This window comes from Aquarana catesbeiana, unplaced genomic scaffold (genome assembly GCF_042186555.1).
Source record: "Aquarana catesbeiana isolate 2022-GZ unplaced genomic scaffold, ASM4218655v1 unanchor225, whole genome shotgun sequence".
Taxonomy (NCBI): domain Eukaryota; kingdom Metazoa; phylum Chordata; class Amphibia; order Anura; family Ranidae; genus Aquarana; species Aquarana catesbeiana.
In genome coordinates, this window is record NW_027362652.1 from 1,273,908 (window position 1) to 1,293,542 (window position 19,635).

General features: G+C 44.4%; 1 protein-coding gene across 1 annotated transcript in view; it reads right to left on the reverse strand.

The window, feature by feature from the left end:
- The window catches only part of LOC141121576 (uncharacterized), a 129,808-nt gene that overhangs the window by 69,163 nt on the left and 41,010 nt on the right, over window positions 1-19,635 (reverse strand). The window contains exon 8 of the mRNA XM_073611211.1: window positions 8,513-9,611. Within this exon, the coding sequence (XP_073467312.1) occupies window positions 8,513-9,611 (1,099 nt within the window). The remainder of the gene's footprint in view (window positions 1-8,512; window positions 9,612-19,635) is intronic.

Sequence of the window (19,635 nt, forward strand, 5' to 3'; positions counted from 1 at the left end):
TGCAGGCGCCGAAAGCATGGGTTTCAATGTTTTGTTTTTTTAAAGCACATGATTAGAGCCTAAGGCTTTAATTGTCTTCAAAAAAGGGTGAGCTTGGAGCACAGAGGACTGCACCCTGAGCCCACCCAGTTGTGTGACAATAGCAAAATAAATATTCGCTATTGTCTTACTGATTCTCCTCCCGGCCAATCAGGAGTCTGAGACCCGATTGGCCAGGGAGTCTTAGGACTCATTCATTTGCCCCCCCCCCCCCAAATATTGAGCACCAACTGTCACTGTAAATACTCTTGGGTCATGCCAGCAGGGGGCAGTCGGGTGGAAGATGGAGAAGGAGTGCTGAGGAGGCTGTCGGTGGCCATTGAGGGTGCCCTCTAGTCTGGGGGGTTGACCTCGGGCCTGGGGCTCGGGTGCTGGAGGGATCTTGTACAACACACGGTGGAATCCTGTCCTGGATGCACGGAGGCAGGAGTGAGGACAGCGGGAGAGAATCAGCACGTCCAGGAGTTCTCCAGAAGACAGCCGGGTGGGCTGATGAGTGTGCAGTCTGGGAGGACTCTGGTGTCAGTCTGGGTGGACTGAGGAGAGTAGCCAGGAGGGCTATAGAAAGGGGCAGCTGCAGCCAGGCTGGCAGTGCCTGAAGAGGTGGTGCTGGAATCAGTAGCCACAGAGAGGTAAACCGGACACTGACTTTGTTACACATTTAAAGGGGCCTCGGGTTCTTGCCTATAACAGGCTGTTACTTCAAGATCTTACCGAGTGCTGTGTCAGGACCATTTTTGTCAAGTGTGCCAGTGAGGTTCTGCATGCAAGTGTGCATAGAGACTGTATATAGGAAAGTTGTCCCTAAAGTTTTGCTGAAAGTTCTCTAAAGTCAAGTGGGCATCCCATAGTACCCCTACTCCCTATCCAAGTTGTATCCCCTTAAAAAAAAAAAAAAAATACAAAAACAAGCGCTGGGCTGTTTCTTGACTTTGGGAGCCTGTGAAAATTTGGTGCGACTGGCTGTGCACGGTGGGGGATCCCAGTTCATCAGCGGCTCCTACGTTGGATGCACTACACTTATTTAGCCATCATGGCTGTATAAGCAATTACAGTGAAAAAAAAAAAAAATTCCCAATCACCTCCCTAGAGTAGTGCAGTGTCAACTATGGTAACACTGCACTGCTCAGGTGAAAATATGTAAAAAAAAAAGAAAATTGTAAAAAAATATATAAATATATATATATATATATATATATATATATATATATATATATATATATATATATATATATATATATATATATATATATATATTTATATATTTTTTTTTTTTTTTATACATACTTTCACAGTAAGTCCAGTGTCACAATGGTGACATTGTACCGTTGATTATGTACAATGGCTGGCTATTCTGATATTATTCTGAGCAGTCAACTTTTGAAGAAAGAGTGACCACTGAGCGACCTGGGGGCGCAAGCCGCAGGTTCACTTGTGTCATCTAGGCCCGAGAGCCGATGGAGGGAGACCATGGGTCAGGTGCTCTAGTTCACATCAAGGGGAAAGGTGAGTAGAAGTCTACTGGGAACCCCTAGTCGGGGTCGGGATGAGTGACTAATGAAGCAGAAAAAGGGGCGCTCACCCGGTAGAACAACTCAGTGTAAAAAACACAGAGTGATTGACCTGACGGCATAACCACAAGTCAACAAAAATTCCCTAAGTCTGGGGTCACACAAAAATAAGGAGGTACAGAGGGCAAGCAAGTGTCCAGCCTCCACATCAAAAGGAAGGAGACAGAAGAAATAGAGAAAAAGAAGAGAAAGGAAAGGAGGAGGAGGAGTGGAAGAAGAAGAAGAAGAAGGAATGAGGAGAAGAGGGGAGGAGTCCTGCAATTTGGGGGAATTATATAGTGGACCTTAGGAAAGACTCAAATTGTTCTGATGCAGGATGAGAAGAGCATAAGACCACCAAGGTGACCACACTTTAAGGAACTTAGAATGAGAATCATGAAGGATGCTAGAAATTATTTTGTTGATCATGGGGTTGATAAAAATCCTCTTCAACCTAGCCAACCAATTTGTACAATATTTCTCTAAACTCTAATCTACCCACCCCACACATGAATGAACAGACGAACAGACCCCAGACCGTAAAGAAACGATTGATAACTTCCTAAAACAATATGCCCCCTCATCCATTAACATAGATGAATCAGCAGAACTAGATCACCCTATCTCCATAGAAGAAACAGTAGCTGCCTTAAAACAACTGAAGACAGGCAAGAGCCCGGGTGCAGACGGTCTAACTGTGCGCTATTACAAGACCTTCACTGACATTTTAATCCCCCTTTACAAAGGCTTTCAACTCTCTGTCCTCTTCCCCCCAAGTTAACAAAGACATTTAAGAGGCCCACATAACAATAATTCCGAAGCCAGGCAAAGAAACAACGATGGTGTCCAACTACCGACCCATTGCACTCCTAAATGTAGACGTGAAGCTCTTTGCAAAAGTCCTTGCAAATCGCATACTCCCCCTACTCTAGTTAGATCAGTTTGGATTTATCCATGGACGAGAGGTGAGGGATAACACCATAAAAGCAATTAACATCCACCACTGGTTTAACTACATCCACGCCGTGCTTTTTCCTTTCCCTCGATGCGGAGAAGGCGTTCAACAGAATGGCTTGGGACTATATGATGGCTGCTTTACAGGCAATGGGTTTTCCAGAGCGCATACTCCAAAGTGATACTAGCACTATACTCGTTGCCCACAGCCAGAATTCGAGTCAATGGTCGTCTGTCGAGCACCTTCTCCATCTCGAACGGCACACGACAGGGATGCCCCCTCTCCCCCCTAATTTTTTTACTAACCATGGAACCCCTTTTGCGCAGAATAAGAGCCAATCCTGACATCAAAGGCATTGAAATCAAGAATAAACAATGCACAATAGCGGCATACGCAGACGGTATTCTTTTATTCCTTTCAGACCCCATAACCACCATACCCAACTTGCTTAAGGACTTTGCTCTCTTCAAAACAATCTATAACCTTCAAATTAATTTCTTGAAATAAAAGCCTTAAACATTTCCCTCCCCTCAACCGTAGTAACACAATGCCAAGCTAATTTTCCCTTTGGTTGGGAACCCCACACCATCACATACCTGGGTACCCAAATTCCCACATAACTATCCGAACTATATGCTAGGAACTTCCTACCTTTCATACAAACCATCCAAAGAGACCTCCACACTTGGAATATGGTCCATTACTCCTGGTTTGGTCGAACAGCCATTATAAAAATGAATATCCTACCCAGAATCCTATACCTTTTTCAGACCGTCCCAATTAAAATCCCCCCATCCTTCTTTACGACATACAAACGGATATGCAGAAATTTCATATGGTCCTCTAACACCCCCAGACTAAGCCAGGATAGAATGGTCCTCCCCAAAGCGAAAAGGTGGGCTCGGACTCCCTGACATTCACAAATACCACTGGTCCTGTCACCTCACCAGAATTATCGACTGGCACATTCACAGGGACACGAAAGATTGGATCAAAATTGAGGATTCCTTTGCTCGGGTGCCTACTTCCCACTTGCCCTGGTTCAAGCATAAATCGATCCCGAAAGTACGACACACCCACTAATAGGCCCTACGATGCTAACCTTTAAAGCAGCATGCAAAACACTCAACCTAACCCCCATCGCCTGGTCCTATGACCCCGGTAGAACAAAACCCCGATTTTCCTCCTGGTTACTCAGAACACAACCCGACTGCTCTATGCTGAGAACCCCCAGTTAGAGCACAACAATTTTTTCAAAGTGACGAGCTCCTCACATACACAGCCGTCTCCTCCCGACTCCCGGACTGTAACATTCGCTTCTTCAAATTCCTACAGATTAGACTCTTTCTCAACAGCGCCAAACCCCTTGCCAAGTGGCACAGAGACCACACTCCATTTGGAACAATCTGTACCAGCACTGAACCCCAAAGACACTTGATCTTGACAATATACTTACTCCTGTTCACAGGCTGCGATCCAAAAGTAAACAAAAGCAGCCAACGATGGGAAAGGGAACTTACCCTAGACCTACCCAAAGAGAAATGGGAATGTATATACGACCATATCCACAAAGGCTCCATCATCATATCTACACAAGAAAATGGTTTCAGAATTTACTCTAGATGGTACCGGACACCCGATAGGATCCACAAATATCACCCGAGCGTCTCCCCACTGTGCTGGAGATGTAACTCAGCCTTAGGCTCCTTGCTCCATATATGGTGGGACTGCCCTCTCATACAACCGTTCTGGAAAGAAGTTCACCGTATAATCGCGCAAATTTACAACATTTACTCCAGACTTTTCCCCCGGCTCAATACCTGCTTCACCACACATCCATACCCCACTCAGCATACATAAAATCCCTCGCCTTCTACCTCATCAACGCGGTTGCTAGGGGTTCCTTCAGCAATGGGCAATTTCTGCCTCTCAGATAAGTTCCCACTGACACCATTGATCTTTTTAGCTATCTGTAAGGAGGTAATTCTTCCCAATGACCACAAGTGTAAGGACCATTCCTCTCACTGACCATCACACTAATGTATCATGAGTTGTAGATTTCTAATTTTTTAGCAGGGATTCCTCGAGACCGGAGAACTATTTCAAGGGTTCCTCTGTGTTGAAAAGGTTGAGAAAGGCTGCTTTAGAGACTCCACTGACTTTCACGACCTCCTAAAAAATTCACAAATTTAGAACACAGGGAAAATGACAAAACAGTACTCGCGTACATATTCATTACAAACATGAACATAGCCCCTGCCGCCTTCTTTTCACCCTCTTTCCTCCTCCCCTTCCAAAACAAGTTCCGACGCCTCATCGGCTAACTTAAACCCTGACATTCTACAAACCTTGATAGGGACCCAATAGATAACATATCTTGTTGAACACCCCTGAAGGGCCGCCCACCGACAGGTACTGGCCACACATAAAACCCTACAGATAAGGAGGGACTCATCCAACCCTAATAGTAAACCAATACTGATGAGATAACCTCTGCAGATAACAAATGCCCCCACCCATTCACAGTACGATTCCTGATAGGGGTGTCTGGGTCCTGGGATGGCACGCTCTGGTTTACTTATTTGACCTATTTGGAAACCCCCCAAGTGCAGCCTTCCAATCCCCAACAGTAAAGACACCTACGATTTTCATCTTCATCGTGGCAAACAGGACAGAGGGTTTTTTCAGGCTCTAGCAATCATCCATTTGGCAGCTATGAATAAGAGGCTAACTTTTGTTGGTAAGAAAACAATCCCTGTATCGGGCAGTGTTGCAAAGCTACTTTTATGTATGTATGTGAAACAAAGAGTAAAGGACCCCAAACAACCTGGACCAGAACCCTGTTAGATAGGGGCAAGGCTACCAAGTGTGGACAATGTCCCCTTGTTGGCAACAACCCCTGAAGCATTGGTTGCTACAGGAAGGTTTGCAACTCACTATCCGGCCCGGAACCCAATGCCATCTGAGGAGCATCTTGTACGCCACTTTTTGGGTGGCCGTGTTGAATGTTAGACCAAGCTCTGTTCCCCTGGCCTGTTTATTGACCACATTTTGTCTGTTGCCTGGATCTATCCCTTGCCTGTTTACTGACCATATCTCTCCCTGCGGCCTAAAACTGACCCATCTGCATGTCCGACTGACTATGTTCCTGTGAGACCCCAGTCCCAGCCATCCCCTGCAGACAACTCCACTCCTAGAACTACAGGAACTCTTTTGTTCCTCCTTTCTCCAGCCTCCTGTCCGTTCTGACCAATGAATATGACATTCCTGGGGGGCAGCCATGTGCCAGTAGGCTTATAGGAACAGGGGCTGCTATAGGTGAAGCTACACAAAGCCTTTCTTCCCTGACCACTCATATAGAGGCGTCCATTACAGTACATTGGATTTGATACAATTTGTTGATTTGTATGATACACAAGATACAATGTCTGATATATACAGTCCAAAAAGTGAAGTCTCACTTGGGAGGAGTAGCAGAATGGGGTCTAATTCTCAGTATGCCTATGTTGTGTGTGAGAACTGCAGCCACTGCTTCCTTGACAATCATTGGCAGCTGGAAGCTGTCAGGTTCGTACACACTGAATGCCCTAAATGCTCATCCCTTTATGACTGTAATACTCTATACACATGGCTGTAGATGACATGTTCTTGACCACTGCACTCCACTGTATGTCTGGCTACGTATGACAAGCCTCTGACCACTGAGCTGTATATAATAAGTTCTTGACCACTGCACTCTGTACACTGAGCTGTATATAATAAGCTCCCGATCACTGCACTATTTAAACTGGGCTGCATGTGACATGCTTCTGACCACTGCACTCTGCACCTTAGACTGTCTATCAGGGCCACAGGTGAAGGTGCAGGAAGTGACGTCACCAACGTCACTTCCTGGTCTGTGTACAAGAGGGAGGCTGAGCAAACAGAGGTCCGCTGAGCCCTTCTGAGTGGCACTCACCATGACAGCACCGGGTTTGCAGGTCTATCATCAGAGCCCTGTAAACAAGACAGGAAAGGGTTGCATGGAGAGAGGGTAAGAGAGAGAGGGGGTGAGAGAGAAAGGGGGCTGAAGGTGAGAGGATGAGAGAGAGGGGGGGTGAAGGTGAGAGAGAGGGAGGGTAAGAGAGAGAGAGAGGGGGGGTAAGAGAGCGGGGTGAAGTTGAGAGAGGGGGAGGGGATGAGAGAGAGAGGGGGTGAAGGTGAGAGAGTGGGTGAGACAAAGAGGGGGTGAGGGAGAGCGTGGGGTAGAAAGAGGGGCAAGAGAGAGAGGGGGAGCGAGAGAGAAGGGGTGAGAGAGAGGGGGTGAAGGTGAGAGAAAGGGGGGGTGAGAGAAAGAGAGGGGGGGTGAGAGAAAGAGAGGGGGGATGAGAGAGAGGAAATGGTGAGAGAGAGGGGGTGAGCGAGAGACACGGGGTGAGAGAGGGGGGTGAGAGAGAGGGGGGAGTGAGAGGGAGAGGACGGGTGTGCGAAAGAGAGGGGATGAAGGTGAGAGAGAGAGACGGGGGTTAAAGAGAGGAGAGTGAGAGAAAGTGATGGGCGTGAGAGAGGGAGGAGGATGTGAGAGAAAGAAGGGGGGTGTTCAGTATGTCTGCTACTCACATTAATGGCCCCAGGCTTCTCTCCCCTAGGCTCAGTCAGCCAGGATCTAGAGCTGCTGTGTACTGTATGTTGAAATCTGCCACCTTCATTACATCACAGCAGACATAGCAGGGATAGGATGGGAGGGGGAGCAGATTCAGCCTCCTCCATCCTGTTTATACAGCACACTGTATTGGGCACTGCCAATTGGATCAGCACAGTACAGTTCTCCTGCCCCCAGCTCACAGGCACCCCCACCCACCCCGGCCGGCAAGGGATGTGAGGAGATGATGCAGCGGATCCAGTGCTGCTGGTAAAATATAATTGATTACTTGCGGTGTGCAGTGTATGACAGGGCACAGCTATAATGGGTCCCCCTTCCATCGGGGTCATGTGCCCCACACACCTCTGTACACTGCATGATACACTGGCACCCGGGGTGATTAGGGTGTGTCCAGGCACACCCGGCACACACCCTGCACACGCATATGTAAACTCCTGACCACTGCATTTTTTAAGACACGCTATACAGTATATGACATGTAGAGGGGAAGGAGAAAAGGCGCCAAGCAACCAATAGTGTAAAACAGTTTATTAGGTGTACATAAAAAAAAAATACATAGTGACGGGTTCAACTCACAGGATGTATTCAGGGAGACAGTCTGTGCCTGGGTGGGCTGTGTGAAGGATCCCGCACGGGATTGTGAAGTTGTCCTTGCCACAGCGGCGGCTCCGTGGAGACAGAAGAGTAAACGCTGGAACCACGAGCTGCACGGAGCCTGTTATTTTTATGAAACCATGCCTGGCGAAGGAAACTAAGGTGTCCATTTACAAAAGAAAATGTTGAATGGATGCCAAGCATTCGCCAGCCATGACACATTCTGACCATATTTAATGTTAACACAGCGATTTCCTATGATCATCAGCTCCATCTAGAGCCTATACTGTGGTATAAATATAACAGCGCCACCTTATTGCCACTAGATGGAGCCGATGATCATAGGAAATCACTATATGAAAAAAAAATAAGTCCAATATTTGTCATGGCTGGGCGAATGCGTATCATATCCATTCAACAAGACCTCTAAACAATTTCAAAAGTTTACATCACAAAATTTACTCAGTCCATTTTTAGTTTTCTACTGCTATCAATGGCCAACAACTCTTCATCCATGTCTTTGGTGATCTCTGATCTCTTCATGAACTGTTTCTTACATGATGATGATCAGCCATGGAGTATATCTGAGGTGTATATCAGGGTGTGCTTCTTCCCCACATGAGAGCTGTGATGTCCAGCATTCATATAGAAGACATTTCCTGCACTCAAGGCACCAATACACCTCAAGGGTTGTGTAGACAGAACTTAAGTGAGGAACAATTCCCTCACTCAGGAAAGTGGCTTCTCCCTCATGTGCAATCTCTGATGTCTGTAAAGATTGGACGTCTTTGAAAAACATTTCCCGCACTCAGGACATGAATATGGCTTTTCCCCCGTGTGAGACCTCTGATGTGCGACAAGTAGTGATTTTTGAATAAAACATTTATCGCACTCAGAACAGGAATATGGCTTTTCCCCAGTGTGAGACTTCTGATGTGTGACAAGTTCAGATTTTTGTACAAAACATTTCCCACACTCAGGACAAGAATATGGCTTTTCTCCCGCGTGCCATCTCTGATGTCTGTAATGAGAGGACTTGTCTGAAAAACATTTCCCGCACTCAGAACAAGAGTACGGTTTTTCCCCTGTGTGAGTCCTTTGATGTGTGACAAGGTTTGATTTTTGTACAAAACATTTCCCGCACTCTGAACATAAATACGGCTTCTCTCCTGTGTGCAGTCTCTGATGATTATGAAAGTTGGACATCTCTGAAAAACATTTTCCGCACTCAGGACATAAGTATGGCTTTTCCCCCGTATGAGATCTCTGATGTTTGACAAGTCCTGATTTTTTTAAAAAGCATTTTCCGCACTCAGGACAGGAATATGGCTTCTCCCCCGTGTGAGATTTCAGATGTCTGTAAAGACTGGACTGATCTGAAAAACATTTGCCACACTCAGGACAAGAATACGGCTTCTCTCCCGTGTGAGACCTCTGATGTGAGACAAGTTGTGATTTTTGTCCAAAACATTTTCCACACTCGGGACAAGAATACGGCTTCTCACTTTCATGCAATCTCTGATGTCTGGAAAGATAAAACTTATCTGAAAAACATTTCCCACACTCAGGACAGGAAAACGGCTTCTCCCCCGTGTGAGACCTCAGATGTGTGACAAGCTGCGATTTATGTAAAAAACATTTCCTACACTCAGGACAGGAATACGGCTTCTCCCCCGTGTGAGATTTCCGATGTCTGTAAAGACTGGACTGATCTGAAAAACATTTCCCACACTCAGGACATAAATATGGCTTCTCACCCGTGTGAGATCTTTTATGCACATTAAGATTGCATTTAAAATTGAAACTCTTTCCGCACTCAGTACAGGAAAACCTCTTATTTGTTGGAAGGACGGCACCGTCCCTCACAGTCTGAGGTTCCTCAGGATAAGAGGAATACGATGGTCCATCTACACTGTGTGGTGCCGGATGGACATTTGAGGTAGTCGGGTTTTCTCCTGGACTATACTGTGTGATGTCCTCATCTTCTACTTTACAGTCTGGAGACAAAGTGAGACAATCCTCTGAGGTTTTCCTCATCTCCCGTCCATCTACTAAAATAGAAATAAAAAGATTATTACTAGACATGAGCAGATTACATAGTAGGTGAGGTCGAAAAAAGACACAAGTCCATCAAGTCCAACCTATGTGTGTGATTATGTGTCAGTATTACATAGTATATCCCTGTATGTTGCGGTCATTCAGGTGATTATCTAATAGTTTCTTGAAGCTATCAATGCTCCCCGCTGAGACCACTGCCTGTGGAAGGGAATTCCACATCCTTGCCGCTCTTACAGTACAGAAACCCTCTACGTAGTTTAAGGTTAAACCTCTTTTCTTCTCATTTTAATGAGTGGCCATGTCTTGTTAAACTCCCTTCCGCGAAAAAGTTTTATCCCTATTGTGGGGTCACCAGTACAGTATTTGTAAATTGAAATCATATCCCCTCTCAAGCGTCTCTTCTCCAGAGAGAATAAGTTCAATGCTCGCAACCTTTCCTCATAACTAAGATCCTCCAGACCCTTTATTAGCTTTGTTGCCCTTCTTTGTACTCGCTCCATTTCCAGTACATCCTTCCTGAGGACTGGTGCCCAGAACTGGACAGCAAACTCCAGGTGCGGCCGGACCAGAGTCTTGTAGAGCGGGAGAATTATCGTTTTATCTCTGGAGTTGATCCCCTTTTTAATGCATGCCAATATTCTGTTTGCTTTGTTAGCAGCAGCTTGGCATTGCATGCCATTGCTGAGCCTATCATCTACTAGGACCCCCAGGTCCTTTTCCATCCTAGATTCCCCCAGAGGTTCTCCCCCCAGTGTATAGATTGCATTCATATTTTTGCCACTCAAAAGCATTATTTTACATTTTTCTACATTAAACCTCATTTACCATGTAGTCGCCCACCCCATTAATTTGTTCAGGTCTTTTTGTAAGGTTTCCACATCCTGCGGAGAAGTTATTGCCCTGCTTAGCTTAGTATCGTCTGCAAATACAGAGATTGAACTGTTTATCCCTTCCTCCAGATTGTTTATAAATAAATTAAACAGGATTGGTCCCAGCACAGGTTTTCCTCATCTCCCGTCCATCTACTAAAATAGAAATAAAAAAATTATTACTAGACATGAGATGATTGGTTCCCCTAAACCAGGACTCCGCCCACATCAGACAGCTTTGTCTCTGAGGATCTTACAATTCCCCCCCCCCCAAGGTAACTAGTAAATGGGTCCTCTGATCTCCTACCAGTTCATTTCTTTATTCATGGACCTTAGTCAGAGAGTGAGGAAACAACAAGAACTGTCTTTTATAGGAGTGACAGTGATGAGGGGATTATAGGACGAGTGTCCCCACCCCCTCTATCACTCATTGACCTCTTCCCAACAAAAGAAGTCCTGCCCTTCCTTATTTAGTCCATGATTTAGTCATGAATAACAGCGGGGCTGAGCCCCACCAGAGGTCAGAGAGTGAGGATGGGGGGAGAACAACCAAGATGAAGACTGGACTGATCCTGAAGACCACCATCATTGGGTTATTGACTCTTCCCTCATTACCACTTTCTGTGTAAGGTTCCAAAGTTTAAGGATGCTAACACATTATTATCACCATGTGACTTGGGTCTGAGACTATACAGACATATCCCACAACCTGGCACTGCCAGAAGACATCAGAGTAGGTAAACCTGGAAAAATTCCCTGTCAAAGATATTCATAGACCCTGGATATGGTGCAGAAGACCAAATGCACATTCCTCGGGTACCTAGGTAGAGCACTGCCTATGATGAAAATCAATATTTTGCTGCCACCTTAACTCCAGAATCTACATAAATCCGGTCTAGATACATTGCTCTACCTAGGCACAGAGAAGGAAAATTATTCGAGAGAAATACAGGAATACAGGACAGGGAACACAGCTCAGGAAAGTGACCAGGGGATTACAGGCTGATATCACCCAGTCATAGAAACAAGTGACATCAGGAGGAGTCTGCCTGTTTTTTTATATATATTTTTCTTTCTTACTTTTTTGTCTGACTATAGATCTATGTTTTTCCCAAGCATGTTTGAAGCCACTTACTCGATTGACTCTCTACCTCTGCCGGAGGTCTATTCCAAGCAGCAATTACTGTTTCAGTAAAATAATACTGTCTAAGTAAAATAATACCCACTTTTAAATGCAATCTTAAGTTTTCTTAAAGTCCCCACCCTACTCTGGAGCAGTATGGGTGGAGGAATGTATTTAGTGTTAATGACCCACCTGTGCTGATCTCTGTAGGAGTGTCCTCCTCTATAAATGTCCACATTGTCCCATCCTCCTCCATAGACTGCTGATCAACCCTCACATATGTCTCTTCTACTTCTGCTTGACTCGCAACTTTTATATCTATCAGATCTTCACCCTAAACCAAGAAAATGATAGAAAATAACATCTGTAAAACATAATCTTCAATATTGTGACGCTTATGTCCCACCAACCTTGTAATGGTGAGGGATGGTGTGATCTTCCTGTGTAGAATCCTGGGAATACAGAGGACGGGGACATCTCTCTGGTGGGTTCCTGGTATTAGGTGGCTTCACCAAATCCTTGTGTCCTTCTGAAAACTCCTCCATCACTCCATACTCCTCATCCTCCTCTTTATACTTTTCTTTAACATCCATATTATCATCCCTGAGGTTTCCACTCTGTGTGTATATATTTATTTATTAAGACATTCATCGTAACAAACATGCTGTGTATAAATCATAACTACCAATAATTGTCAATCATCTACCTGATGATGGTGAGGGATGGTGTGATCTTCCTGTGTGAAATCCCAGGAATACAGAGGACGGGGACATCTCTCTGGTGGGTTTCTGTAGATGGATGACTCCACTATGGTGTCCTGGTACAGATCTTTGTGTCCTTTTAGAAACTCTGACTCCATCATCACCCCATTCTTATCATCCTCTTGTATCCCTTCTTTAACATCAACTTTAGAATCTCTCAGGTCTCCACTCTGAATATAAAATTAAAATGGCATCAATTGTAACAATACAGATAATGTACAGATCCTAATGACACTATCAGTGATTGTTCCTCATCTACCTGATGATGGTGAGGGATGATGTGACCTTCCTGTGTGGAATCCCAGGAAAACAGAGGACGGGGACATCTCTCTGGTGGGTTCCCATTACTGGATCCATCTGTAGGAAACACACACACTGACTGAATACATTGTTTCTATGTGTTTATCAGATGATGGGGGATCTAGGTGGAGCCTCCGTACTGCTCTCTCCTTTACAATAAAGTCTCCTCTTACCCGGTGATGTGAGGGGCGGCTGATTGTCCATCATGACGTCCTTGTAGAGATCCTTGTGTCCTTCTAAATACTCCCACTCCTCCATGGAGAAATAGACAGTGACATCCTGACACCTTATAGGAACCTGACACACACAATGATACAGTCACCATCCAGACACATCCCTTGTCTGTTACTGGATAATGTCCCAGAATTCCCAGCACCGCTCACCTCTCCTCCATTATCTCTCTGGTGACTTCTAAACATTTCTTTTTATTTCTCTATTCTATCAGGGAGTGAGGTGGAGGCAATGTGATGGTCATATGATCACCAGACTTCACAGGAGGAAAACTCTAGATTTCAACACGACTATTAAAATCAAATGACATCCCAGAATCCTCCTCATCTCTGGTTAGATATAATTTTTTTTGTTTTATTAAAGCCCCACTTCAAGCTGAGGTATAATTTACCCACACAGGACCATAGGAAGAGGAGCTGTGAGGTCAGTATGATGTCATAGTATTCTCTGACTCTGGTTGGAGGGACATTGGAAGGAGGGGCTGTGAGGGGCGCTCTGTGAGGTTTCCTTACATACAGAATAAATTCTCCTGGGTGCGTCCCACCTCTTCTAAACTGACAGATGAACTTTGTTTTTGGGCTTTGCCAGGACACATCATATTCCTGTGATCTCAGTGTATTCCGGAGACTTTGCTGATCACAGTTTAGGATGAATACCTGAGACTGGGATCATTATGGAGAAATAAGTTTTCAGGACATTTACTACAAATTAAATTTTTCCCTCTTTCTTCCTATTTGAATCTTATAAAATAAAGACATACATATTCCAATCCCCCCTAAATAAACCCCCCATCACTAATAAAATATATAATATAATCCGTTAGTATAGACCAGAGATCCCTAAACTACGGCCCTCCAGCTGTTGCAGAACTACACGTCCCATGAGGCATTGTAAAACTCTGACATTCACAGACATGACTAGGCATGATGCATACCTCCCAATATTTGAAGTTGAGAATGAGGGACATTCTGAGGAGAGAGTGACCTGCGGCACACACAGCTTATATCAAAGTCCCCATCACAGTACCCATGAGGGCCCCCCCCTTCTACAGAAGGTATCCCCATCAGAGCCCCCCCACAGCAGGTGTCTCCATCAGAGCCCCCCCCACAGCAGGTGTCCCATCAGAGTCCCCCCCCACAGCAGGTGTCCCATCAGAGTCCCCCCCCACAGCAGGTGTCCCATCAGAGTCCCCCCCACAGCAGGTGTCCCCATCAGGGTCCCCCCCCACAGCAGGTGTTCCCATCATATACCCCCCCACAGCAAGTTTCCCCATCAGAGCCCCTCCCCCCCACAGCAGGTGTCCCCATCAGAGAGTCCCCCCACAGCAGGTGTCCCCATCAAAGTCCCCTCACAGCAGGTGTCCCCATCAAAGTCCCCCCACAGCAGGTGTCCCCATCAGAGTCCCCCCCACAGCAGGTGTCCCCATCAGAGTCCCCCCCCACAGCAGGTGTCCCCATCAGTGCCCCCCCCCCCACAGCAGGTGTCCCCATCAGAATCCCCCCACAGCACGTTCAATAGTTACACAGTAGGTGAGGTCGAAAAAAGACACAAGTCCAACCTATGTGTGTGATTATATGTCAATATTACATTGTATATCCCTGTATGTTGCGGGCGTTCAGGTGCTTATCTAATAGTTTCTTGAAACTATTGATGCTCCCCGCTGAGACCACTGCCTGTGGAAGGGAATTCCACATCCTTGCCGTTCTTACAGTAAAGAACCCTCTACGTAGTTTAAGGTTAAACCTCTTTTCTTCTAATTTTAATGAGTGGCCACGAGTCTTGTTAAACTGCCTTCTGCAAAAAAGTTTTATCCCTATTGTAGGGCCACCAGTACGGTATTTGTATATTGAAATCATATCCCCTCTCAAGCGTCTCTTCTCCAGAGAGAATAAGTTCAGCGCTCGCAACCTTTCCTCATAACTAAGATCCTCCAGACCCTTTATTAGCTTTGTTGCCCTTCTTTGTACTCGCTCCGTTTCCAGTACATCCTTCCTGAGGACTGGTGCTCAGAACTGGACAGCATACTCTAGGTGCGGCCAGACCAGAGTCTTGTAAAGTGGGAGAATTATCGTTTTATCTCTGGAGTTGATCCCCTTTTTAATGCATGCCAATATTCTGTTTGCTTTGTTAGTAAAAGCTTGGCATTGCATGCCATTGCTGAGCCTATCATCTACTAGGACCCCCAGGTCCTTTTCCATCCTAGATTCCCACAGAGGTTCTCCCCCAGAGTAAAGATTGCATTCATATTTTTGCCACCCAAATGCATTATTTTACATTTTTCTACATTGAACCTCATTTGCCGTGTAGTCGCCCACCCCATTAATTTGTTCAGGTCTTTTTGCAAGGTTTCCACATCCTGCGGAGAAGTTATTGCCCTGCTTAGCTTAGCATTGTCTGCAAATACAGAGATTGAACTGTTTATCCCATCCTCCAGATCGTTTATGAACAAATTAAACAGGATTGTTCCCAGCACAGAACCCTGGGGGACCCCACTTTCCACCCCAGACTATTCCGAGTACGCCCCATTTATCACCACCCTCGGAACTCGCCCTTGTAGCCAGTTTTCAATCCATGTACTCACCCTATGGTCCATGCCAATGGAGCTTATTTTGTACAGTAAATGTTTATGGGGAACTGTGTCAAATGCTTTTGCAAAATCCAGATACACCACGCCTACGGCCTTCTCCTTTATCTAGATGGTAACTCACCTCCTCATAGAAGGTTAATAGATTTGTTTGGCAAGAACGATTCTTCATGAATCCATGCTGATTACTGCTAATGATACTGTTCTCATTACTTAAATCTTGTATATAGTCCCTTATCATCCCCTCCAAGAGCTTGCATACTATTGATGTTAGGCTAATTGGTCTGTAATTCCCAGGGATGTATTTTGGGCCCTTTTTAAATAAATATTGGTGCTACATTGGCTTTTCTCCAATCAGCTGGTACCATTCCAGTCAGTAGACCGTCAGTAAAAATTAGGAACAATGGTCTGGCAATTACTTGACTGAGTTCCCTAAGTACCCTTGGGTGCAAGCCATCTGGTCCCGGTGATTTATTAATGTTAAGTTTCTCAAGTCTAATTTTAATTCCGTCCTCTGTTAACCATGGAGGTGCTTCCTGTGATGTGTCATGAGGATAAACACCGCAGTTTTGGTTACTGACGCCCCTCGATTCTCTCGTGAAGACTGAGGAGAAGAATAAATTCAATACCTTCCCCATCCTTTGTAACCAGATGTCTTTCCTCATTCTTTTTGGGGCCAATATGGTCTGTCCTCCTTTTTTACTGTTTACATACTTAAAGAATTTCTTGGGATTTTTTTTTTTTTGCTCTCCTCCGCTATGTCTTTCATGTTCTATCTTAGCCGTCCTTATTGCACCCTTACATTTATTGTTGCATTCTTTATAAAGTCTGAATGCTGATGATGATCCCTCAACCTTCTATTTTTTTGAAGGCCTTTTCTTTTGCTTTTATATGCATTTTTACATTGGAGTTAAGCCATCCAGGACTTTTGCTTGCTCTTTTAAAATGTATTACCCAATGGGATGCATTGGCTAATGCCCTTATTTAATATGCTCTTAAAGCAAACCCATCTCTCCTCCGTGTTCTTTGTTCCTAAGATTTTATCCCAATTTATGCCTTCTAGCAAGGTTCGTAGTTTACGGAAGTTGGCTCTTTTGAAATTCAGTGTCTTTGTATTCCCCTTATGTTTCCTATTTGTGTGATTTATACTGAAGCCAATTGACCTGTGATCGCTGTTACCTACATTGCCCCATATTTCCACATCCGTGATCGGGTCTGTATTGTTGGTAATCAGTAGATCCAGTAACGCTTTATTTCTAGTTGGTGTGTCTACCATCTGACCCATAAGATTGTCCTGCAAGACATTTAGGAACTGGCGAGCCTTAGATGAATGCGCGTTTCCCTCCGCCCAGTCTATGTCTGAATAATTTACAGTAAATCCCCCCATTATGATAACACTTCCCCTCCTTGCTGCTAATCCAATTAGTGATAGGTTATCCGTCTCTCCCTCCTCCCTCAGGTTAGGGGGCCTATAGCATACTCCCAGTATTATTTTCCCCTTAGCTTCATACCTTTGGAGTCATACCTATAAGGATTCCACCTCCTCCCTAGCTCCCTTAGTGATGTCATCTCTCACATTCACTTGTACATTATTCTTTGTCAAATTTGTTTATTGAAGTTTTATAAGTCAGGGAACAGGTTCAAAAGCAATACAGGAATATACAATAGTAAGGTACAGTCATTATAATATGACAAAAGATAAAGTTGTCTCTTACTTTAACCACTTGACAACTGGGCACTTAAACCCCCTTAATAACCAGACCAATTTTCAGCTTTCGGTGCTCTCACACTTTGAATGACAATTACTCAGTCATGCAACACTGTACCCAAATGAAATTTTTGTCCTTTTTTCACACAAATAGAGCTTTCCTTTGGTGGTATTTTATCACCGCTGGGTTCTTTATTTTTTGCGCTATAAAACAAAAAAGACCGAAAATTCTGTAAAAAATGCATTTTTCTTCGTTTCTGTTATAAAATTTTGCAAATTGGTAATTTTTTCTTCATATATTTTGGCCAAAATGTATACCGCTACATATCTTTGGTAAAAATAACCCAAATCGGTGGATATTATTTGGTCTTTGTGAAAGTTATAGAGTCCACAAGCTATGGTGCCAATCTCTGAAAATTGATCACACCTGAATTACTGACGGCCTATCTCATTTCTCGAGACCATAACATGCCAGAAAAGTACAAATACCCCCCAAATGACCCCTTTTTGGAAAGAAGACATTCCAAGGTATTTAGAAAGATGCATGATGAGTTTTTTGAAGTTGTCATTTTTTCCCACAATTCTTTGCAAAATCAAGATTTTTTTTTTCTTTACAAAATTGTCATATTAGCAGGTTATTTCTCATACACAGCATATGCATACCACAAATTACACCCCAAAACACATTCTGCTATTACTCCCGAGTACGGCAATACCACATGTGTGAGATTTTTACACAGCGTGGCCACATACAGAGGACCAACATCCAGGGAGCACCATCAGGCATTCTAGGAGCACCCAGGCCAATTCTGACATTTCTCTCCTACATGTAAAAATCATAATTTATTTGCTAGAAAATTACATAGAACCCCAAAACATTATATATATTTTTTTAGCAAAGACCCTAGAGAATACAATGGCGGTTGTTGCAACTTTTTATCTCGCACGGTATTTGCGCAGCAATTTTTCGAACGCTTTTTTTTAAAAAAAACAAAACAGTTTTGTGCTTTAAAAAAAAACAAAATAGTAAAGTTAGCCCAATATTTTTGCATAATGTGAAAGATGAAGTTATGCAGAGTAAATAGATACCTAACATGTCACCCTTCAATATTGCACACGCTCGTGGAATGGGGCCAAACTTCGCTACTTAAAAATTCCCATAGGAGACGCTTTAAATTTTTTTACTGGTTACATGTTGTGAGTTACAGAGAAGGTCTAGGGCCAAAAATTATTGCTCTCGCTCTACCGATCGCAGCAATACCTCACATGTGTGGTTTGAACACCATTTTCCTATGTGGGCGCAATTTACGTATGCATTCACTTCTGCATGCGAGCACACGGGGAAAACATTTTTTTTTTTTTTTATTGTTCATTTTACTTTATTTATTTTAGTTTGAGGCTTTTTTCCAAAAAATAAATTTTTTGATCACTTTTATTTCTATTACAAAGAATGTAAACATCCCCGTAATAGGAATATGGCATGACAGGTCCTCTTTACAGTGAGATATGGGATCAATAAGACCCCACATCTCACCTCTAGGCTGGGAAGCCTGAAATAAAAAAAAAAAAAAAAAAAAAAAAGATCCTGGCTTCGATCTTAGCGGTGAGTCGGTAGAAGCACCTGAGGGCGGCGAGAGGGGGGGGGGGGGGGCGTCCCCTCTCGCCTCCCGTAAGAACGATCAAGCAGTGGAACAGCCGCTATGGTCATTCTTATGGTGTAGGGAATCGCCGGCTGAAAAAGCTGATATCTGAATGATACCTGTAGCTGCACCCATCATTCAGATATCCCCGCACAAAGTCAAGGACGTCGTATGACATTTTTTTTAACAGAAAATTGTCCATTTATACACTATTTCTAACACATAACATGTACACACCAAAAATTACACCCCAAAATAGATTCTCCTTCTCCTCCTGAGTACAGCGATACCACATGTGTGAGACTTCCACAGCCTGGCCACATACAGAGGCCAAGTACAGCCGAGTATAGCTGAGCATGGCAGAGCATGGCTGGGTATGGCTGGGTATGGCTGAGCATGGCAAAGTATGGCAAAGTATGGCTGGGTATCACCAAGTATGGCAAAGTATGGCTGGGTATCACCGAGTATTGCAGAGTATGGCTGGGTATCACCGAGTATTGCAGAGTATGGCGGGGTATTGCAGAGTATTGCAGAGTATGGCGGGGTATTGCAGAGTATTGCGGGGCATTTCAGAGTATTGC